At 48.1% G+C, this 24,035-nt stretch overlaps 1 protein-coding gene across 11 annotated transcripts in view; it reads left to right on the forward strand.

The window, feature by feature from the left end:
* The window catches only part of Plekha7 (pleckstrin homology domain containing A7), a 191,205-nt gene that overhangs the window by 128,259 nt on the left and 38,911 nt on the right, over positions 1-24,035 (forward strand). For 10 of the 11 annotated variants that reach the window (XR_007591890.1, XM_050143170.1, XM_050143168.1 and 7 more), the window contains 6 exons: positions 5,282-5,393; positions 6,039-6,143; positions 10,310-10,382; positions 11,378-11,478; positions 13,179-13,354; positions 22,516-22,986. Coding sequence is in view for 10 of the 11 variants with exons in the window: in XM_050143170.1 (XP_049999127.1) it covers positions 5,282-5,393; positions 6,039-6,143; positions 10,310-10,382; positions 11,378-11,478; positions 13,179-13,354; positions 22,516-22,986 (1,038 nt within the window). In the remaining variant the exon portion in view is untranslated. Of the gene's footprint in view, positions 1-5,281; positions 5,394-6,038; positions 6,144-10,309; positions 10,383-11,377; positions 11,479-13,178; positions 13,355-22,515; positions 22,987-24,035 lie in introns of those variants that run through there. The other variant, XM_050143176.1, reaches the window with a different exon arrangement.

Below are 24,035 nucleotides of genomic sequence, written 5' to 3' on the forward strand. Positions count from 1 at the left end.
ACTGTGCTGGGGTGAGGTTGCAGCTACTCAACTTCACCCGTGAAATCCCTTGTCAGACAGCCTCCCCCGGGTTGCTGGAAGTTGATTGTAAGCGTTGGCAGCCTGTCTGTGTCTCTTTATCTGGGAAGAGGGTTATGAAGGTGTGTCAGCCTGCTTCGGACAACAGCTAATTTTCCCTTCTCCCTCCCTCCTTCTCTCTCTCCCTCCCTCTCTTCCTTCCTTCTCTGTCATTTTCACTGTAGATTGTGCTCCTTAAATGAGTGCTTGTGTTTGCAAGTGTGCCCACTCTTGTACGCAGTCCTCCATCCACAGCCCTCTCCCAGCTGAGTTCTCTGGTCTTTGGAATCCTTGAGGACAGTGCCTGAAGTTGGGGTTCCTTTTATCTCAGAATTCATGGGATAACATTAAATGAGTTGTTTTGTTTTGTTTCAGTGCCAGGGAATCAAATTGAGGGTCTTGCTAACACTAGACAAGTACACTATCACCCAGCCAGATCCCCAGCCCAATAAGGTCTTTTTAATAATAGAGTTCTGTTTCCCCGTAAGTCAGACGACTTTCAGCCATTGCCTTGACCACTAGGAGGGAAGCCTGCCATAGTTTCTATTTTTTGACTAAAAAAAAAGTCACAGGTAAGGTGTTGCGAAGAAACCATTGTGGTCTCAGCTATTCGGTTGGCATCTTGAGCTTTCCGGAGAGAAGGGACTTGGTAGTAAAAATAAACTGTACCTGAGATTTAGGTTCTAGGGTCTCCAGTGGTGACGCAGGAACGGTGCAGATCTTACAGTGCCCCTAGTTTTCGGAAAGTCGTCTTAATGCACAAGCTGCCTGTGGAGAGAAGTTTTCACTCCATTTAAAATGGAAACTGAGGCCCAAAGAGCTGATGTGTGGGAGAGTGAAAACATATCAGAGCCCAGCTGAAATCTTGCCGTCTCTGCTCTTGCTCTTTCCCTACCCCAGATTCCCTGGTTTGAGGATTATCCTTTGAGCTGTGATAGCCCAGATCTATATCTCACAGATCTTGGGGCTTGGCACTTGGAATTGGGATCTCTTTATGGCAGACCCCACCCAGTTCATTGTTTTTAACTTAATTTAAATTTTTACAGTTCTAAGGATTGAACCTAGGTTTTCATGAGTACTAGGCAAGCACTCTACCCCTGAGCTACAGTCAAGTTCTTCTTTTACTTTTTTTGTTCTGTTTTGGTTTAGTTTTTCTGAAACAGGGTTTCTCTGTAGCTTTAGGGTTTGTCCTGGAACTCGTTTTGTAGACCAGGTTAGTCTCAGACTCACAGAGATCCCACCTTCCTCTGCTTCTCCAGTGCTGGGATTAAAGGCTGCGCCACCACCGCCCAGCATACTTGCTGTACTTCGTGCATCTGTCCTGGGAGCTTGGCTGACCTGTCTGTAGTGACCTGCAGACAGAAGGGTCCTGCTGTGTTGACACTCAAGTGCCCAGAGCAAATGGCTTCCGCATTTATAAAGGTTCTGGCTCTGCCTATCAGGTTATGAGCACTTTGTCTTGAGGCAGAGAAAGTCACTTCTTGGCTACGAGCGCTTAGAATCCAACCCTTTCCCAATGGGACTTCTCCCGGCTGATTTCGTCTACTCTTCATTTCTTTTGTTTGGTTCTGACAGGAGGCAGCTGAGCTCAAAGTTTAGCTCACTGTTTTGAACTTCAGCCCACACCCCTGCAGCAAAATAATCTGCATTCATGTAGCTTAAGTGAAGGAAAGGGAGGTCTTTGTTTCAGCCATCCCACTGTCCTGGGAATCCAGACAGCACAGAAACCCAACAAGCAGGCTTACAGTGAATAGATCTTATTTAAGGACACTAAGAGTCTGAGCATGCAGGTTCTGTGGTCTCCTCTGTAGGATGCCGTGTGCCTGAGGGCATGCTGATGGGAACTGTTTGTCTTCTGGGGACATTCTTGGGTGAAACTTGTTAGCAGAGTACATCCAGGCTGAGGACTTGAAGACAGATCAGTATGTCTGTCCAGCCACATTCTTCAGTGGGGAACTTTCCTGTCCAGTAGCCTCGCTGAAGCAAATACACCAGATCTCCCTCTGTTGAATGATGCCCCGTTCACTCATTCTGGGTCCCCTGGCTTATCTGTTCAGGAAGCTTCGTAAACACATCCTGGGTGCTCCCGTGCTTAAATCAACGGGCTAAACTGCTATGGGAGCTTTCGTGAGAGTCAGCTTTTCATCCCACTGAGGAAATTGTTTTGATACTTTCTCATGTCTATTATATTCTCATGATATAAAATGGATTGCTAGTTGTGATTCTAGTAAATAACTTGTGGTCATTTCCAAGGTTATCTTTCAGTGTGTCCCGTGGTGAGGGGATGGCCTTGTCTTGGATGGCTAGACTGCATGTGTCTGTCTTCATTTTTTCAGAGTGCCGGGTCAGGCTGCATATAACACTGAAGACTGTTGGTTGAATGGGGATCCTTCTTGCAGCGTTAGTAGACAACACAGTCACCTTCCTAGGGCAGATTTGGGGTTTTCCTTTCCTCCCCTGCCTCCCACTGCTTCTTAGATGTCAGTGGTGTGGCCATAACCAGTCTTACTCCAAACAAACCTCTCTTTATCTGGTTCCTCCAGCAGGAGCTCTGTCCTCTTTTTACCCAAACCTGTGGCCAAGTTTTGTCTTTCTCCTCATGCTGTTGGCTGAGAAAACTCCCAGCCAGCTAGTACCCATCGCCAGGAGTAAAGTTATGATGGCCAGACTAAGGCAAAGAAATGGCTAAGCTCTCACTCATTCTGAGTTTCCTGGACCAGCCACAGATCCAGATAGGTAGGTCTCTGTGAGTTCGAGGACAGCCAGGGCAATTACACAGAGAAACCCTGTCTCACCACCCCCCAAAATAAGTGATGAAAAAAAATGTTTATATTAAAGTGTGTGTATATGTTTGCACGCATATGCGCATGCATGTTCTTGATTTCTGTTTTGTTTTGCTTTGCTTTGTTTAAGACAGGGTTTCACTATGTGATTCTGGCTGTTCTGGAACTCACTGTGTAGACCCTGTTGGCCTTGAACTCCCAAAGATCCGCCCGCCTCTGCTTCCTGAGTGCTGGGATTAAAGTTATGTGTTACTGTACCTTGCAAGCTAAAATAGTTTAAAACCTCAGGTATAAATAAGATCATGAACACATCACAATTACAGAGAAAAACAAAAAAACTAACAAACACAAAACAGCACCACCAAAATCAAACCAGGTATAACAGAAAGGACAAACGTAAATAAATGTTAAAATGCTTTCATTTTGGGTGGCTGGACTATGGAGGATCCCCCTCCTCACTTCACCATTTAACTTTTTTTGTATTTTCTTAAATATCCTATAATGTTTCTATTAGTATCTCAAAGGAAATCCAATTGAAGTTGGTAAAGTCAAAACTAAGCCTTTTGTGCGATTGTCTCTTAGGTCTGGAATTTGTGTGTGTATGTCTATCTGTGTGTCTGTGTAGGTGAGAGGACAGCTGGTAGGAATTGGTTCTCTCTTTTACCATGGAGGTCCCAGGTATTGAACTCAGGTCCTCAGACTTGGAGGCAAGCACCTTTATCATCTCTCATCCACCCATTGTGTCTTAGATTTCAGTGGGGGGAAAAAGTTGCCTAACAGGCAACCCAAGAGTTCTCCTTCCTTGACCCCCCCTCTGGAAAGCTGGGCAGGACCAGGTCCTGGGAAGATGGCTGGTTGTCCTGCTGAGAGGCAGAGATATGGCACAGCGGCCTCACAGAGCCTCTTCCCACCCCCAAACTGTGAATTTGCTGCTGCAGCCTCTGCCAAGGGAGAGGCCCAGCCTGGTGACATTTCCCTGGCTGAGCAGGGAGCAGTAACAACTTTTTTTGGCTGTGATGGAAGCTGTGGGCAGGGATTCTGGATGAGTCTAGCTGATACGGAGTCGGCCGGCTTTCTGCCTGGTGGGTAGTGCGTTTGCCACTGCTGAGCATCTCATGGGGCTGGTGCCTGCCTGCTGCAGGGGAAGCGTAGTGGCCACACAACTTCTGCAGAGAAGTCGCCTCCTGGGGCAGTGCTGGTGTTGAGATCAGAGCGCTACAAGGATCTGTGTCTTTTGAGCAGTGGTGGTGCCTGAAGGGAGCATGGTATCTCTAGGTGAAGACTAGAATTTTTCCATCACGCCCTGTAAAATCAAGTGATGCGGGACATTCTGAGCTCCTTTCTCTCAGCTTCGTCTGGCCTGGATCTTCCAGCTCTGTCTTTTCAGGGTCCTGGCTAAGTCCTCCGAAGTAATTTTTCTCAACTCCTGAAGCAGGAAGCCTCAACAACATTATATGTAGACCTGCTGGATCCTGCTGCCTATTGGAGCAGCAGACAAAATGCAGTCAAGGAATGCTGTGCTTTCTGCTCAGGGACAGCCTACAGCTGGCAGGGTCTTGTCGTCATGCATCATGCTGTTCAAGGATAGGTATTGAGCTTGGGTGAAAGCTTTGACACTTGCGTGTGGAAAAGACTGACACAGATATGGGCTCTTCAGAAAGCAGGTGAGAAGGATGTTCTTCCACATCTCTTTAGAGTAGTGCTCCGAGCTCTGAGCCACCTGACCTCTCAGCAGGAAGTCCATGTGGCTGGGATGCTGATGGGGAAGCACCAGGGTTCCCTGCTGTGACCTTACAGATACTTCATGACTTCCTGCTATCCAGGCATGGCACAGGGGGTTGATATCTCCAGTGGCTCTATTTTGGGGCAAATGGAGTGTTCCCAGAATAGGACTCTTTGTTGAGTAGGTCTATTTTGGGCGGCAAGCCCCACTGGCGTTTATGTAAGCATTCTCTGTGTATATCTGGGGGTGTGGATGTGTGCGCAAGTGATTTCTTGTTGCTAATTATAAACAGCTTCTTTTGGGAGTTGGGGAAGTGGAGGTGTGTGTGTGTGTGTGTGTGTGTGTATGTATAACAGTATGATGACTCCCTCCTTCTGTGAAGAGTATTGTGCGCCTTGAGCAGTCGCCAGGACACCCTAGTAAGAGAATGAGTGTGGGTACGTTAGGATCACAGACAGGGAGCACGGTGTGCACCCTTTTCTGAAATGTCTGGCTGTGGTGGTGTGTCCATCTGCCATCTTCGTGGTCCTCTGAAGGACAGGGACAGGCGAATTTTGTAACCTCTGTCTACAATCTGGGATCAGACGACCTCCAAAAACTGGGACCTGAGTTGTTCTGATGCCAAGCAACCAGTTCCAGCCTAGGACAGGTCATAGACTGGGTTTTCCACTCTGCAGCTGGGCACATACTCACAGGATTCCCCTACACCTTCCTGCAGGCCACACCCACATATGTCGAAGCAAGAGAGAAACCAAAGACCGTCCAGCATGGTCAGTGAGACATCCACGGCTGGGACCACATCCACCCTGGAAGCCAAGCCTGGACCCAAGGTGAGCCCCCAGTCACCGGTTCTTCATGTCCCTTCTGTATTTTTCCAAGCCCATTTGTAACCAGAAGTCCATTTGATTATACACAGTTTTGTGGGGTTCACCCATTAGAAATGCTCCCCCAAAATTACAGATCAGGAGATAGAGGCCTTGTCCAGGGAAACAGGTGGTTGCTGAGTGACCAGGACTGGCATCTAGTTCCTTGAATGCTTTCTTCACTGTCCTGGCGTGTGCTCAGAAAGCAGCACCTCTGTTTACGTGTATGTGATGTTAGATCCTGGCATGTTTCAGTGACAGACAGGCTCGAAGAGCAAAATGCCCAGATGTTTTTGTTCAAAATGTAGGATCACTGACTTAGCCAGGTGAACCAGATTGGGGGACCAAGTACTGGATACTGACAAAGTCAGGGACTGAAAGTGACTTTGTTTCGGAATGCCATGGCAGCAGCTCTTAAGTTAACTCCCTTAACTCACATCACTCTGTGTGAACCATGAGGCGTTTGCTGTGTCTGGGTCGTGCTGTTTGACTGGGAGGGATGCTGTGACCAAGGGCACACAGTGACAACAGGGTGCAAACAGGCCTCCTGTCACACAACATGTGTGTGCCCCGTTCAGTCCCTGCTGCTAGAACAGAGTCTGCTTTTCCTAGATCCTCAAGTCCAGCAGCAAAGTGCACAGCTTTGGGAAGAGAGACCAGGCCATTCGGAGGAACCTCAATGTCCCGGTGGTGGTGAGGGGCTGGCTGCACAAGCAGGTGAGGAGGCTGAGGTGGGAGTGAGGTGGAAGAGTGGATCTTGCTTGCTTCCCTCTCCTCCAGCCTTGGGAGGCTGTGAATAGCTGGAGAAGCTTCTTGTTCCAGAGTTTGTTTGGGGCAGGTGGGTTCTGCCCACTGTGCATGGTGACCTGTTAATTGTTTGTAAGTGAGCTGTTTGCCCAGGGCTGCAGCTTCCCTCCCCAAAACCACTTCACCACTTTGGCCCGGTGCTCTTGGTGACCAGGGGCTGGTCAGATGCAGTGTGGGGTGATGGAGATGAGGGAGAGGGCTGCGTATTGAAGCCCAGGGCTACAGTGTGAATGGATGAGTCGGCCAGAACCCAGCTCCATGTTCACCCTTTGTCAGCACCTGCTTTCCTAGTGACGGTGTCTTTGTTATTGCAAATGCTGTCTTTTCCTTGCCTGAAATGTTTTTTGGTTTTTCGAGGCAGAGTTTCTCTGTGTAGCTTTGGAGCCTGTCCTGGAATTCTCTCTGTAGACCAAGTTGGTCTCAAACTCACATAGATCCTCTGCCTCCTGAGTGTTGGGATTAAAGGCGTGCGCCACCATCGCCCGGCCCTTGTCTAGGATGTATGGCTAGCTCCCTAGCACTTGGAAACCCAAATCTGCTAGATTCATCACTTGCTTCCTGCCCCAACCGCTCTCCAGCCACTTTCCCTGGATCTTAGTAATGAGGAACCATCATTCCACTCTCAGGTATGCAGGGAAGAGACCTCAACACCATCATCTACTGTCTCATGAGGCTGTCCTTCAGCTTCCTGACCCATAGCCCTCATTGCTTTGTCTCTGATCTTTCAGAACTATGTCTCGTTGGCCTCTTCCTTTTCTCCTTGTCATTTCTTCATCCATTTTCTCCCCTTGTCTGTGCCATGGTTTGTGGGGCTCACACAACATGTGTGAAGAAGTAAATAAGATTTCCTCAGGAACTTGTCATCTGCAGAGGGAAACAAGGCATTTTTCACATCACACTGTCACCCATCCCTAATCTGTCACCTACTAACATCTACAAAAGCCAATCAGACTCCAGGAGCAATGATGCCCATTTGAGGATAGCATTTGTGAGAAGGACCTTGCACTGTACACTGTATAGGAGGGGTTCCAGAGCCCCCTTCCCATGGAAGCGGAGTCCCAAATCTCTTTATCTGCTCCTGGTCCTATGTCTGCTTTCATAGCTCTGGTCTTTCCTCTTTTCTTACATGGCTGTCTTCATCTGAGTAATTACCCTATCTGACATGCCCTGTTAAAGAAAGGACATTGGTTGGAAATGTGGCAGGAGAGAGAAAGGACTGTAAATAATTCTTCCCACCTCCCACCCCTTTTGCTGTTCTGCTTCCATAATGGTCTGTTTAGAGCATTGCATACTCACAGCAGAAGCAGAGCTGTGCTCACGCAGCCCAGGAAGCTTCCCCCAGAAAGTGGCATTTGAACCATGTATGGAGGATGGATAAAGGCCTTCCAGTAAAAAGAAGGAAAATGCTGTCTAGACTGTAGAAATCATTTCACCAGTCTGCAGAACTGACCATGGAGGACAGCATCAAGTTAATTTGGTTTTGGCGCTTTAGTGTGTGTTGTGGGGTGGGAGTGCATAGCAGACAAGTCCCATGTCGTATTTAGGTTGGAAACTGTCCTTTGTTTTGTTTTATTTGTTTGTTTTTCAGGACAGGGTTTCTCTATGTAACAGTCCTGACTGTCCTAGAACTCTTTCTAGACCAGGCTGGCCTCAAAACTCACAGAAATCCACCTTCCTCTGCCTCCCAAGTGCTGGGATTAAAGGCATGCACCACCACCGCCAGGCTGTTCTTCTGTTTTAATTCAAGCCTGTCAAAACTTCTGACTAGGAAAAGACTTTATTTTTATGTGTATGAATATTTTGTTTACGTGTGTATGTGTTCCATGCTCATGCTTGGAGACCATGGAAGCCAGGAAAGGGCATCTCATCCCTCGAAACTGGAGCGGAGACAGTTGTGAGCTGTCGCGTGGTTCTAAGAACTGAACTCAGGTTCCTGCAAGAGCAGCAGCAAGTGCTCTTAACCACTAAGCTTTCTCTCCAGCTTCAAGGAGAGATCCCCTCCCCCCCCTTTGGTTTTTTGAGACAAGATTCACTGTGTAACTGCCCTGGCTGTCCTGGAATTCACTCTGTCGACAAGGCTAGCCTCGGGCTCACCACGATCCCCCTGCCACTGCCTGCAGAGTGCTGGAATTAAAGGTGTGTGTCACTGCCGCCTGGCAAGGAAAGATGTTTTGTCAGTTAAACCCAACTCTCAGATTCTCCTAGGTGTTGGAGAAGACTGGTATATAATATTGCTATTTTCCCTGTAATCAAGTTTTTTTTGTTTGTTTTAGACTTCTGTTATGAGAATTTGATTGCAAAGAGAATTCAGACCTTTACATTGAATGGAAAGAAAATAACAAAATCAGTCCTGTGTTAGAAAACGGAGTTGATTAGCTGAGAGCTTTGTATCAATTACCTAACTTTTTTTTTTTTTTTTTTTGGTTTTTTCGAGACAGGGTTTCTCTGTGGTTTTGGAGCCTGTCCTGGAACTAGCTCTTGTAGACCAGGCTGGTCTCGAACTCACAGAGATCCGCCTGCCTCTGCCTCCCGAGTGCTCAATTACCTAACTTAAAATTATTCAATACTACCCTATGTAAATTTACTTTTTAATCAGAATGAATGAAGATATTTTATAGCCTAGATCCTAAAATGATACTTCATTTTTAATAAGAATTTATTATCAGTAGTTAACATCTATTTTTGAACTTTCCTTTCTTAGAAGTAAATGGATTATAATAATTTGTTCCTAGGAGACCAGAAAACCTTACTTCCTGAGATAAACCATCAGTGAGTCTAAGTTAATTTCTATTTAAAGTGTAGCTTTTTAATAGACATTCACTGAAAGAGGGAGGGAATATAAGCCATCACTTAGTCTAAGTTTAATGTCCTGTTCGAAGAATAGCTATTTAGTAAGATGTCTGGTTTATTGAAAAATGCGGAGGCGGAGGGGGGGGCAGAATATGGGGGCCAGAGATGTGGCTCAGTTGATGGGTGCGTGCAAGACAAACACAGGTTCTGGGCTGGATCTCAGGGCCGCATAAACCAGGCCTGGTGTTGCCCATCTGTAATACCAGCACTCAGGAGGTGGAAGGGAAGGGTTACAAGTTCAAGGTCATCCTCAGCTATGTAGTGAATTTGAGGTCAGCCTCGTCTACATGAGACCATCTCATTAAAAAGTAAAGTAAAATAAAAATAAAAGAGATGTGGTGGTACATGTCTTTAATCCTAGCACTCAAGAGGCAGAGGCAAGTGGATCTCTGAGTTTGAGGCCAGTCTGATCTACAGAGTAAGTTCTAAGACAGCCAGGGTTACACATGGAAACCTTGTCTTGATCAACAGACAGTCAGACAAGCAGACAGATAAAAGAGAAGTGCCAACAGTTGGCTCACTGGGTAAAAGCACTTACCACTCTTGCAGAGGACCCAAGGTCAGTTCTTAGCATCCACATCAGTTACTCACAATGGCCTATAACTCTATCTCTAGGGCTCTAACACCCTCTTCTGGCTCCTGTGGACACACAGACACACACACACACACACACACACACACACACACACACAGAGGAATGTTAAAATACATTTAAATGTTCAATTTATTTTGAGTGTCTGGGCATCTTTCCTGATGTATATTTGTACACAGATGTGTGTGGAGTCCAGAAAAGGATGTCAGATGCCCTGGGACTCCAATTACAAATGGTTATGAGTTGCCATCTTAGTTCTAAATTGAGCCCAGATCCTCTGGAAGAGCAATTAGTATTCTTAACTCCTGAGCCATCTCTCTAGCCCTGAAAATAAATCTTAAAAAATAAAAATGTGGCTGGGTGGTGGTAGCACACGCCTTTAATCCCAGCACTCAGAAGGCAGAGGCAGGCAGATCTTTGTGAGTTCGAGGCCAGCCTGGTCTACAAGAGCTAGTTCCTGGACAGGCCCCAAAGCGACAGAGAAACCCTGTCTCGAAAAACAAAAAAATAAAAAGTAATAAAAAATAAAAATGTGAAAGAGGGATATGGGCAGGTCTTGGCTCTGGGACCAGCTTCCTATAAGTAGAGGGGTGGGGTGTAATAGGCTGCCCTGACTGTTGTCTGTGCTTTGCAGGATAGCTCCGGGATGAGGCTGTGGAAAAGACGGTGGTTCGTGCTCGCTGATTACTGTTTGTTTTATTATAAAGGTGAGCTGGAGTCTCAGTCTTGTGCTGGAGAGGCTGGTGAGGGAGTCCATTGTTAGAGCAGTGTCCTGCTCCTCAGCCTGTTACCCTGTGAGCGTGTTCACTGGCGTATATGGCTGGTGGCTGCAGCTTTACCCCTGCAGAAGTTCTACTTGTTGAATTCAAGTAAGAAAGATTCAGTTATGGTCTCAAGACCCAGAGTCACGTGGGCTTTTGCCCCACTTGGATGCAGTTTACCTTGGAGGTTCTGGAGAGCTGAGAAGCAGTAGATACTGTCTGGGTGTCTCCTGCTGTGGTACTGGACAGGACACTGGAGTTGAACTGCCCATTTGAGCATTTATGGAGCGCTGTGTAAAGTCAGGGACTGAGCAGTGTGGAAATCTCAAAATACGGAAGAGGAAGGAAAGTATGGATTCTGCTGAGTGCTTTTGAAGACACAAAGTCCTTAGGTTCCTCAGGGGAAATAGCAAGTGCTTGTCTTTGGGAATTCTGGGAAGACGTTTTTAGAAGGCTTAGGATTTGCATTTGGCATTTTAAGGATGGTGGGTGCTTTGTCTGTGTGGGAGGAGATAGGCATTACAAGGACACACTTGAGGAAAGTTCTAGATGCATAAGGAGTTGGAGTTGGAAGAACAGACACATGTGTGGGCCAGATGAGATGATCCTGAAGGCAAGGCTCAAGTGGATGGGGGCTAAATGCAAGGGCTGTCACAGAAGGGGTGGGGGCATGGGCTTAGTGTCCAGTGGAGAGTTATGTGGAGGAAGGAGAGCAGGAGTGCCACTCTTGTCTCTGCCCCACAACATGTGGCATGCTGTCCTACCGGCAGAGTGAGCGGAGAGTGCACTCATGCCCCTCTCTGCCTCGGGGAAAGTGCCCTGCAGGCCTCACTTCTGGGTCCTGTCAGTGCAGAGGGGCTGGTAAGCATTTGGAACCCGGAAAGGGGGTGGTGCAGACAGGATTCCCAGAATGCTGTTCTGATGTGTTTTTCCATCCAAAGACAGCCGAGAAGAAGCAGTTCTCGGGAGCATCCCTCTGCCCAGCTATGTCATCTCCCCTGTGGCCCCTGAGGATCGCATAAGCCGCAAGTATTCTTTTAAGGTAAGGTCTCTCTTCGGCCATTCGTGCCATCTTAAGAAGCAGTGTTCTCAGGAACACCTTCATGGGACAGGAAAGGAAGTTAGGAGGCTAGAGAGTCTCAGACTCAGACTAATGAGGTCTAAATGACTTAATAAAATCATGGCCAAGTGTGGTGGGCCCACACCTGTAATCCAGTTTCCGGGAGGCAGAGGCAGACAGATCTCTCCACATCAAGGCCAGCCTTGTCTGGTCTACATAACCTTTTGGTCTACCCTAGCCTAGCCAAGACTACATAGTGAGACACTGTCTTTTTTATTTTATTTCTTTTTAGAAAATGGTTATCACCCTAGCCATGAAGTGCAGCCCCTTCTATTCTGTAGTCTAGAAGCTGCTCTGAAATAATTTTGTTCAGTGGCTTCTAGAATTATCTTTGGCAGTAAAGTCTTCTTCAGAAAGTCTTCCCTTTCTGGGCGTAGTGGTTCCTTTTCTGTGCTGTGACCAGAAGCAACGTACAGGGGAAAGGGTTTATTTTGGGTTACAGTTGCAGAGGCATGAGTTCCTCATGGCAGGGAGGTGCGAAGTGGAAGTTGAGTTCACTTTTTAAACTGTAAGTGCAAATGAAGGGGGAAGGACTGGATGTAGCTTGCGGCTTTTAATCTCCGAGCTCACCCCCAATAGCTTTCTCCCTCCAGCAAGGCTGCACAACCTAAACCTCATCAGACAGCACTACTTTGGAGCTAAGTGTTCAAATACTGGAACTCATGGGGGATGCTTTTTATTCAAACTACCACACTGGGATTGAGCGTCACTGGGGGTAAATAATTGTGGACCAGGAGAGACAGACTTTGGAGTGGCGTCGTGGTAGTTTGTCATGGCTGTGTACAGTTTATCGTCACACTTCATTGTGAAATGGGAGACAGGTGCCGAGAAAGCATCTTCTTGTGTCCTCGCCCCTCCCTTCTGTCCTTCAGCCAGTGGTCTTTCCAAGATCCAGTCACACCCTTTTGCAGCCCGAGCTTGGTCCCCTCAGTAGCTTCTCACTGATCTCTAACTGAACACAGATCCTTAATGTGACCTGCAAGGTCCCAAGCACCCCACCCGGGCAGCATCATAGCCTTGCTGTGTGCCGCCCTTCCCTTTCCTCCCCTGAGCCGGCCTGCTGGCCTTGTCTATGAAGATAAATACTAAATGCTTCTCAGGGCCTGAGAGTCTCTTCCTCTTATTCAGGAGTTGCCTGTCAGGAAGAAGGCATCTTGAATATCCATCCTCAGATGAGTCTAGGTCAGGTGCTGTTTTCCCTCTTCCACAGCGTCCCAAACTCTGTGTGTGTGTGTGTGTGTGTGTGTGTGTGTGTGTGTATACGCGCACGTGCGTGCTCTAGCTTTCCATGAACTAAACACTCAACAGACGCTGAATTATTGCAAGGGGAGTAAACTTGAGAATCTGTCATTTGGGGACCTTTGCATGCTCCCTTATTATCCATGGTGGATCTGGGCTTCCTTAGTATTGGGTTAGCACAGCCTTGTCCTGGGGCAGACTGTTTCTGAGGTAGACTCTCCGTTCTCTCATCCTGGTTTCCTTTTGGTGTAGCCTGGTTTCTGTCCAGCCATGCGAAGTTGCCTAGTAGGGTTGTGCTAGCCGAGGAGCCCAGAGCGGAGAGGAAGGGACCATCTTGGTCCAGCAGAGAGAATGTGCACTAACCTGTCCGTCCCCCGCTGCAGGCTGTGCATACGGGCATGAGGGCGCTCATCTACAGCACCACCACAGCGGGCTCCCAGGCTGAGCACTCGGGCATGAGGACCTACTTCTTCAGTGCTGACACCCTGGAGGACATGAACGCCTGGGTCAGGGCCATGAACCAGGCTGCACAGGTGCTGTCTCGATCATCACTCAAGAGGTCAGTCCTGACGGAGGGTCCCGGGGTGGGAGCTAGAAAGCTCCATGGGGCTGCAGTTCCACTGGCCATGCTGTGTTCAGGATGGCCTTCTCTCTCAAGTACATTCTAGTAGCACATGCATCCCTCCAGGCTGGCAGCTCCTCTAGACAGCACCTAATACCTTGGTGCCTATGCCCTGGCTCCTTAGGATGCACAGCCGTGGGACCTGACATGTCAAGTTCTCAGATTTTTATGTTTGTGGTAGAAGGGATAGAGATCTTCCAAATCACATTCCCAGGTAACCTCTGTTAGGTTAATTGATAGCCTTTAAAATAACTTTCTGTTTATGGAATAGATATGTACAGATGTATGCAGGTTTCTTTCTTACCTTTAAAATTGTATGTATGTATGTTTGTATGTATGTATGTATGTATGTATGTATGTATGTATGTATGTATATTGTGTGTGCTGATGCCATGGCACCACTTTGGAGGTCAGAGGACAGCTTTTGGAAGTTTGTTCTCTCCTTCCATGACATGTGTCCCAGGAATTGAACTCGGGTTGTCAGGCTTGGTAGCGGGCACCTTATCCATTGGATCACCTTTCTTTTCATTTTAAAGCACAGCTTTATTAAAGAATATCTACATTAGCTGGGCGGTGGTGGTGCACGCCTTTAATCCCAGCACTCGGGAGGCAGAGGCAGGCAGGTCTCTGAGTTCGAGGCCAGCCTGGTCTACAAGAGCTAGTTCGAGGACAGGCACTAAAACTACAGAGAAACCTGGTCTTGAAAAAAAAAATCCATATTATTTAGTACCAGTAGACATAGATCAATATATCAGTCTGTGTTCTTCTGGTAATAACAAAATACCCAAGTCTGGGTAATATATAAAGAAAAGAGTTTTACTGGCCAAATAGTCTTGGAGGCTGAAGTCTATCTAACCAGCGTGGTTTGGAATCTACAGTGGACCTCCCATACACACACTGGTTACTGTATCAAAGGCAAGTGCCACCATGAAGGGAGCTCCTGCAAGAGGGAGAGCAGTATCCGTCGCTTTTTGTCCCTTTTGCTCTAGCATTGGCAATGACTTAATTGCCTTGACCTGGTGCTAAGCCCCATCTCTTACTCCTATCACATTTGAGATCAAATTTGTGAACTTGTAGGGTGAAAACCACACCCAAACCCTGGTAACTGTTTAGTTTGCCACAGTGTGCCACCGTGAGGTGTCCACCCTGTGACTGTCATATCTTCAGACACGTGCAAATCCTTGGCCAGCTCTGACGTGTGTTTCCTAAGCTAGTCTTATAAATAGATCCTAGATCAAAAACCCTCCACCAGCTCTTCACACTTGAGCTCTCCAGACTGCTGGTCAAAATACCACCCCCTTTTATTTTATAAGCAGCAAGGTGTGTTCCACTTGTGAGTGTTGGCTCACGTGTCTTTACTGGCGGTCGATCTTATCAGTCTTTGGAGTTAACTGATCTGCGTAGAGTCAGGTTATTTTTTTTTTGTTTTTATTTTATTTTATTTTTTTTTAAACACAGCTTCTCACTTTGTAACCCTAGACTGCTTTGAACTCACCGTAGTCCTCCTATCTCAGACTCCAAAATGTAGAGAGCACAGCTTGAGCCACCGGACTCGGCAGTACCTGGTTATGTTGATGCTTGTGTCCCCGTTGGTGAGTGAAGACAGGCAGAGAATGCTATTGGCTGTGTCGGAAGAACTTTTGAGAATTAACTAATTCACGGCTAAGATTTGGACAGCTGTATTCCTACCAGCGAATTATAGTTGATACTGGTTTTGCAAGGGATCCTGTCTTAAGCATTTTCTCTGAAAATTATACCATTTTCACTTCTAACAAACTCATAAAAAACTTATCCTATTTTCTCAAAGTTCTTTCCCTTTCAAAAGTTGGAAAAACTCTTGCCTTCTGAGTCAGAATCAAGACATGGTACCATTTTCCCTTAACAACCTGGAAGATGGCCGGGTGGTGGTGGCGCACGCCTTTAATCCCAGCACTCGGGAGGCAGAGGCAGGCGGATCTCTGTGAGTTCGAGGCCAGCCTGGTCTACAAGAGCTAGTTCCGGGACAGGAACCAAAAGCTACGGAGAAACCCTGTCTCGAAAATCAAAAAAAAACAAACAAAAAAACTGGAAGATGAAAATGCCAACCAAACAGACAGAGACTCAATAATCCTCTGGGTTTCCAGAATAAGATGTTCAGACATTTGGTTAGTTACAATGTTTTGTCAGGCAGGACAGAATCTTGCCTATCCTCCAGTCTGGTGATCCACTGACTTCCCCCTCTCCCCATTAGAGAGGTTGTGCCCCCACCCCTGCAGCAGCCTCCTGTCTCCTGGCTCTCACCCAGATCTTCTGCCTTGTTCTTAAGAATTATGGCATCAGTCAGTACTGTTGATTGTAGGTGACTCTAACAGGATAGGAGGGATTTACTGCTTCAGGCCCCTGAAGTGTTGAAGATACACCCAACTCTAGAGCAGCTGGGTTGGGGCTCAGAGACTGTCATCCTCTCAGGCTCTGGGCTGGATTCAGTCTTGGGCTCTGTGAGGAGGTCCAGGGAACATCTGGATCTGAGGGTTAAGGGTTTGTAGCATTCCCAGACTCTGGCCATCTTGTTTGAAGCCCAGCAGCAGAGCCGGGATGGGGGAGGGGAGTCCTTGCCCAAGAAGCGCTAAGCTGCACCCTCAAGTCAACCTCAGCCACACCGAGGCTCTTCACCATCCTCGGTGCCCAGAGAAAACACTCATTGATATCACTGACTGTTCAAAGCACACGCCTCACCCCCAGGACAAGAGTGGAGTCCTGTGGGCCACAGGGACTGAAAGCAGAAGTAAGGGCTTGTTCCATGGGAAGGCTGAGGGCATCAGGACGAGAACCTGGAGATGGCTTGTTGGCATGAGTGGTAGAACACCAGTAGCCATAACCCAAGCTGACCAAAGCACCCCTGGCCTCCTGCTGTAGTATTATCTTTTTTATTTATATTTTGTTTTGTGTGTATGGATGTTTTGCCTGTTTTTATGTCTGTATGTGCCTGGTGCCCACTGGAGTAGGAAGAGGGTGTTGGATTCCCTGGAACTGGAACTATAGACGGTTGTGAGCTGTCATGTGGGTGCTGGGCATCGAACCCAGGTCCTCTGGAAAGGCAGCCAATGCCCCTAACTTCTGAGCCATGTCTCCAGCCCACCCCACCCTCCCTTCCTTGAACACCTCCTCCCAGAGCTTAGTCTCTGCAGCCTTTCAGATGGGACTTCAGCTTCCCTGCTGTTACTGTGAGAATTACTTGCGGTTTTTCACACATCAGTTTCTCACAGTTCTTAAGACCCTTCCAAGGATTAAACACCCTTAGAGGAGCCTGAGATGCAGTCAGTATTCCCTGACAGACACGCCATCTTCTGTAGCTCCTGGCATAGTAACACCATCCACCTTTTTTTTTTTTTTTTTTTTTTTTTGTGTGTGTGCATCCTTCCAGTTTCAACTGTGAGTGTTTGAGAGAATCACACTCTCTTCTTTGCCAGTGTGTCTCCTCGCAGTGTGCGTAGCTCACCCCTAGCTCCCAGGGAATTCCTTCGTGCACCTCCTTGACTGCACCTGATTTGCATCATTTTGTTTCCTACATAAGTTTCAGATCCCCATGATACGCACCCCACCCCAGGAAGGGTACCATCCTCCCTCCGTCCCTTCCCTCTCTCTCTCTTCCCCTCCCACTCCATTTCTGTCTTCTCACCATCACATCTGGGCCTTGCCTGATTTTCTGGGGCCATCTTGACATCCATCTTTTCAGCTTGTCTAAGGATGCCTTGTCTTTTTCAGAGCACTGAGCAAGGAGGCCCGTTTGCTTTTGCAGCTCACAAGAGGAGAGAGACGAGGCCTATCAGATGGTACCTCCCATCTCCCCTGCTTCCAGTCCTGTCTTGGGACTACAGGAGCTTACATTCCAGTAACCTTTGGAATAAAATCCCATTTCCTTGACTGACTTGGAAGCTGCCATGTATGTCTGGTCCCTGCAAACTTATCTCTTGCCTTCCCTATTCTCAGTGCCCCAACCACCTGAGTCTCCCTGAACTTAGACCTGCACATTCGTTCATCTTTTATCCTGCAAATATTCGTGGAGGGCATTTGATACTAAAATCATAGCAGAGGAGAGGTAGTGTCTAAGTCAACCTGTATTTGGGAGTGGGGAGAAGATACCCTATAAAAGATGACTTTTACCAGGATCTAAGGACAGAGGCAGTAAGATGGGGCATGGACAAGGGTGGGACCAGTGGGTGCGAAGCAGCCACTTTTGTGTGTGTGTGTGTGTGTGTGTGTGTGTGTGTGTGTGTGTGATCAAGAAAAGCCTCTTTAGGTGAAGGCTGTGGAGAGGAGGCCTCATAGTACAAGGAAGTCGGATGGTGTAACTGAGGAAGAAGAGCATATATAGGGGCTGGTGAGTCAAAGAGCTTGCTGAGCAGGCCTGACCAGAGTCTGGTCCCCAATGCCACGTTCAAGGGGGATGGGGTAGCCAGATGCTGTGGCATGCATCTGTGCCTCATCACCATCTTGAAAAGCAGTTCATTTAGTACCTGGCCCAGAGTAAGTGTTTACTTAAGTGCATGACTGTTTGGCTGGCTGGCAAGTGTTGAAATAGGAGCGGCGGCGGGGTTGCGTCCCCAACACCCCGGCCGCTTGGCTAGCTTATGCCCGAAATAACAACACACAAACTGTATTCATTTAAGAACTGCTTGGCCCATGAACTCTAACCCTTACAGGCTAATTCTCGTACCTGGACTAGCCCATTTCTAATAATGTGTGTAAGCACCCCAAGGTGCGCTTACCGGGAAGAGTCTAGCCTCCGTCCATCCTGGTGTCTCTGCTCCAGAGAGCAGAGCTGTTCGGTCCCTCTGGAAGCAGAGCAGAGTCTGACCTCACTTCCTCTTCTGCCCAGAATTCTATTCTGTTTACTCCTCCCACCAATACTTTAACCTATGAGGCCAAGCAGTGTGTTTATTACTTAACCAATGAAATCAACAGATTAATATATGACACTCCCACATCAGGCAAGTGGAGGAGTTGGTGAACTAAACAGCTGTGAACTTGGCATGACGCTGGCAAGGTGGTACAGCGGGTTGAGACACTTACCTCCAAGCCTGACAACCTGAGTTTGATTCCTCAGGACCCACAAGGTTGAAGGAGAGAACCAACTCTAACAAGTTGTCCTTGGTCCTCCACACCTGCTCCCCCAAAGAAAAGTTTAAAAAGTTGGGATGACAGGGTACAGTGTGAACCCTGCTCTGGGATTCTGTGTAAGGAACCAGCCGTCTCGGAAATGGCCCCATGTTAAAAGCTCTCTGCGCTTTCTTTGGCCTTCCTTCCAGTTTCTGTTCACCCTAGGTGATGCATGGCTGGACAAGCCTCAGCGGAAGTACGTGATAAACATATTTTCAGCCCTGTGTCTACAGACTTTAGAGTCAGATATGGTGGAGTTGGAGTCCGGTGTGTGTCACTGGTACAGGGTCCGGCACAAAGTAGTTTACCTCTGAGCTTCACTTTCCTCAGCAGCCTGTGGGGTTGGGGTTGTGTGGCTAACAGGAGAAGTGTTTTGCTCAGGGTTCTGCCTTGTGAGGTTTGCTCACAGTCAGCACGCCCATTGTCACTGACCCTCCCTTCCATTAGACACTGTATTGTAGATAACCCCATACGGGGGTGTCCTCAGCCTCTCTGGACTTGGCCGAGCTGACTTGGCAGTGTTGCCGCAGGGTTGAGAGACGGTCTCTATCAACTTCCTGGTACTGGTTAGACCTTGCATATGTAGAAACAATAGCATCAACTTTCAAATGTAGATGACCCTGGCTGAGACTACTGTGGAGTTTTCAACTTTACAAGGGATTTTGTCACGTGCCACTCTGATGCAAGATTGGGCTGTTGCAAGTGTTTCGTTACTCACTAGGGAGACAGCTGAGGGTGGCAGAGTGTCCTTAGCACAGGTCAGGTCCACTGTTGCTAATTCAGGGAAAACGAAGCCAGTTGAAGAGGAATGAAATTTTCCCTGGGGCGAGGGCCAGGGGCTGCCCTATTTAACTCCAGGAGGATAAAAGGAAATGACTCCTCGCAGCTCTCAGCAGCTCCTTCCTTGATGCTAAGCACTAAGCAGAGTGAAGGAAGCTACCTGCTGGCCTTCCAGGTACTGTGAGGCCCCATCTCTCCAGTCTTTTCCACACCCTGCTTTCAACCCCACCCTAGAGGTTTATTCTGCAGGAATTCTGCTGTTCAACAAGATGTAATTGTTCCCCATCAAATTGATTTCCAGGAAGTATTAGAGCACGTGTGGGAGGGTATATCCTCCTTTGCACATGTACAGTAAAAACCAAGATCTATTGTTATAAAGTTAGCTCTGAGACGAGAAGAGACTTTGGGGTTAGCAGTGTTTCCTTCAGTTCTGATGCATACATGATAGTGCAGTGTTTGTCTGACTGCTTCTCTTAGTTCACGTAGTAGGAAGATAGAGCTACTTGGAGATGGAGGTGAAGCCCAGTTGATAGATACTTGTCTAGCACGCATAAACATGGGCTCCAACCCTACCATAGCATACTCCAGGTCTGTCATCCCGGAACTTGGGAGATAGAGGTGGGCCTTTTTCAGCTACATAAGAGTTTGAAGAAAGCCTAGAATTCACAAGTCTCCCACCCCCCAAAAAAGATAGATCTCTTTGTGTTTCCAAGCTGGAGTGACCACTTGACGGTGTAGGAACAAATGAAACCAAACAACCATGTGACTCTCCCAGGGATGACCCAGAAGGCAGCCGGGCTTTCATCATCTCAGAGGCAGCTGTAGATCATAGCCTGTAAGGATGAGAGGCAGGGAGTGAGGAGGACAAAGGCCAAGGTTGGCTACTTGAAAGCTGCTGGTGGGGTGCACCAAGAAAGAAGAGAAGAATAGAAGGCCGGGCAAACCGCTCAAGTGACCTTTGGAACAGAATTTCTTATCTGTGAGCTTACAGTAAGACTCGGTTTAAAGTATTTACTTTGTGTGTGTCTGTGCATATACGAATGCAGGCATGCTTGTGGCATTCAGAAGACAGCTTCCTGGAGTTGATTCTTTCCCTCTGCCGTGTGGGTTCTGGGGATGGAACTCAGGTTGATGGTGTTATTGTCAAGCACCTGTATTGAGCCCTCTTACAAGCCCAAGAATTGCCTTTTTGTTTGTTTGTTTGTTTGTTTTTGTGGGGATTTTCCTTTCTTTTTTAAGATTAGTTTTTTTTTAATGTATACAGTGTTCTGCCTACATGTCTACCTGCAAACCAGAAGAGAGTACTAGATCTCATTGCAGATGGTTGTGAGCCATTATATGGTTGCTGGGACTTGAATGCAGGACCTCTGGAAGAGCAGCCAGTGCTCTTAACCTCTAAGCCATCTCTCCAGTTCAAGAAATTTGCTTTTCTTAAGGAGGGGGAGTTCAAGATAGAGTTTCTCTGTAGCTTTGGAACCTGACCTGAAACTAGCTCTTGTAGACCAGGCTGGCCTTGAACTCACAGAGATCCACCTGCCTCTGCCTCCCGAGTGCTGGGATTAAAGGTGTGCACCACCAGTGCCTGGCAAAATTGCTTTTTTTAAGCTTAGGTCTCTAAATATTTTCCTGTTACCAGGGCATATAGACCCACTGGGTTGGAGTGGAAGGTCCCTCAGACCTAATCCATCATTATAATGAGATGTAACAGTCTCTGCAGTGTAACATGCGCCAGCGTCTACCATGTACTCAGGAAAGGGGATATATTGGGTCACAATGAGGAAGATCAGTGATACATCTGGTTTGGATGTGACTGCATGTGAGAGCTCATGCTGAGTCCGCAGGACTTGCTCCTGGCTTCCTTCAAACAGCACCTCATCCAGAGGCAACATGAGCTCAAGGCAACTCAAGCCAGGGTCCAAGGACTGACTCTCACTAGCCCCGATTGGGCCATTGGCCTCCCCCTGAACCAATCCTGAGACTTGGAGCTTTGGCAGAATAAGAAATACTAAAGTCAGCAGCGCCCAAAACATGTGGATACAAAGTGGGGAAGGGTAAGCACAAATGAAGGCAGAAAAGTTGTCAGACAGGCAGTGGACAGAGATATATGTTGGGGAGTTGAGATGTCTCTCAGATATGAATAAAATGAGATGGGAACCAGGGCTGGTGGTATAATCCTATAAAGGCAAGAGGATCAAGAGTTTAAGGCAATTTTCAGTTACACAGCAAGTTCAAGGCCAGCCTGGGCTCCTTGAGACCCTGTTTTAAAACAACAAAAAGGAGGCATAGATCTGGCAAGGTGGCTCAGCAGGTGAAAATACTTGCCACCGAGGCTGGCAGCCTGAATTCTATGCCAGGAGCTGTGTGGTGAAAAGAGAGATCCGACTCTTACAAGTTATGCTCGCACCTATAACATGCGCCATGACACGTGTGCACACACAAACACACTAATAAATGGGTAAACAAGTAAATAATAAAAAATTGTAGAGAATCCAGGCAGTGGTTGCAAACACCTTTAATCTCAGCACTCAGGAAGCAGAGGCAGGTGGATCTCTGAGTTCAAGGTGAGCCTGGTCTACAGAGTGAGTTCCTGGACAGCCAGGGCTACACGGAGAACCCTGCCTTGAAAAAACAAAATGAAAAATTGTAGAGAAGTACTGAAAGCCTCCCAGGGACAGGCCCTAGTTCTGTATGCCCATCTCTCAAGACAGAACAATGGCTCACTGGAGTCAGATGCTCTCATTGCACCTAGATGGAAACATGAGCAGGAACTCAGATGGGCACCAGACTAATTGTGCTCGGTGTGGGCAAGCCTCGACAGGAGAGCCCTGCCTGCTGTCACAGAGCCCCTCATTTAGCATTAGCTCACACCTTTACCTGTCACCCAGTTCCTCTCCTCATGCTTGCCAGGTTTGTATGTATGTGGGGGCAGGGTGAGGACAGAAAGGCAGTGGGAGGCAGAATCTAAAGTGTGCGGCCCTGGAGTAGCGCTCTCAATACAGTGACTGTGTCAGGGTGCAGTCCTTTACACTGAGGGACTTTCTGGAGGAGGTGGTTTTTAAGCCAGCTTCCCACAGCAGTTGGAAGGACTGGGCATGAGGGGAGGGGGTTCCAGAGATGAGTATGGCATGCTAAGGGGAGTCGTGCCTATGTGTGGACTGAATATGCTGCTGCCATTACAGGGACATGGACAAGGTGGAGCGGCAAGCCATGCCACAGGCCAATCACACGGAAGCTTGTCAAGAATGTGGCCATGTGGGACCTGGTCACTCGAGAGACTGTCCTCAGCGAGGCTATGAAGACTCCTTTGGCTTCGACAGGAGGGAGCCGGAGGATGAGCGTTTCCGTTCTCAAAGGGACCCACTGGAGGGCAGGCGGGACAGGAACAAGGCCAGGTCCCCGTACTTGCCAGCTGAGGAAGATGCTTTGTTTGTGGATCTACCCGGTGGACCCCGCGGCCAGCAAGCACAGCCACAGCGGCCTGAGAGGAATGGCATCCCACCTGTCTCTTATGGCCCAGGAGAACAAAATGGTACCAGTGGGTACCAACGTGCTGCTCCTCCCAGGACCAACCCGGAGAAACACAGCCAGAGGAAGACCAACCTGGCCCAGACAGAGCACTGGGCAAAGACTCAGAAGGGGGACAGCAGGAGGTCAGTTATGGTATTGAAGTACTGCTAATGAACATGAAAACGGGGTGCGTGTGTGTGTGCATGCGTGTGTGTTTGTGTGTGTGTGTGTACAGCTGTCATTTCCCCTGTAGTGTGTGTGTGTGTGTGTGAGAGAGAGAGAGAGAGAGAGAGAGAGAGAGAACAGCTGTCATTTCCCCTGTACCTACTCAGCTGATTAACTCCTCTAGCTTGATTTGAATGCCCTTAACAGCCCTCCAGGAAGGGGTGATCTCTCCTCTAATTTACAGACCAGAGAAATGGGCTTGGAGAAGGGAAGCAACCTGCATAGGACACAGAGATTGGTGGCAAGGCCGGAGTTTGAAGTGTGGTCTGGGCCTCTGCCCACCAAGAGGACACAGAGATGGCCAGCAGAATCAGTCGTTGACTCTTCAAGGCTGCCCCTCTGCTTCTAAGGAATCCTTGTAGATTCTTGAGGACACTGAGACCCAGCTGAGGAGTCCAGGGAGGAGCCTAGGCTCTGCGGACACTTGTGTGTCAGGGAGTCCAGGCTGCTCACCTGTGGCTCTAGAACTGCTCTTGAGAGGACAGCTGCAGCCTGTTGTCAGGTGGCGGGGTGTCTGGCCCATGTGAGGGAGAGTGGCTGGTGAAGAAACTCTAAGGAAGAACTTCGCTTGGAGACATGGCTGTGGGACTGGCCAGAAGGGGAAGCCTTCCAGGTTGTAACTACTCCCTAGGAAAGAGCAGGTGTCAGCTCTGTTTATTTAAATGTTCTGTTTTACTGAAAACAAAAAGCTGTGGCCCCAGAACAGAGGGGAGTGACACTGTTGTCCTTGGTGCTGAGCTGGTGGTTGTGAGGTGACCCATGGCTTAGTGGGCTTGCAAAACTGATAGGGTCACGTCACAGAACCTCATAGTTCAAGGTCAGGCATTTTAATGAACAAAAAGGCAGTAGGAGGAATGACTGGAAGGTCGTGTGCGGTGAGTCATAGACTCTGATGCTGTAGCTGCTACAGAGCTTGGGAGGAGGTGACTGCCGTGGCAGCCCAGGACGGCAATGTCACACCTAGGAA

This window comes from Alexandromys fortis, unplaced genomic scaffold (assembly GCF_014885135.2).
Source record: "Alexandromys fortis isolate MF-2015 unplaced genomic scaffold, M_Fortis_MF-2015_v1.1 scaffold_45, whole genome shotgun sequence".
In the NCBI taxonomy this organism is placed as follows: Eukaryota; Metazoa; Chordata; class Mammalia; order Rodentia; family Cricetidae; genus Alexandromys; species Alexandromys fortis.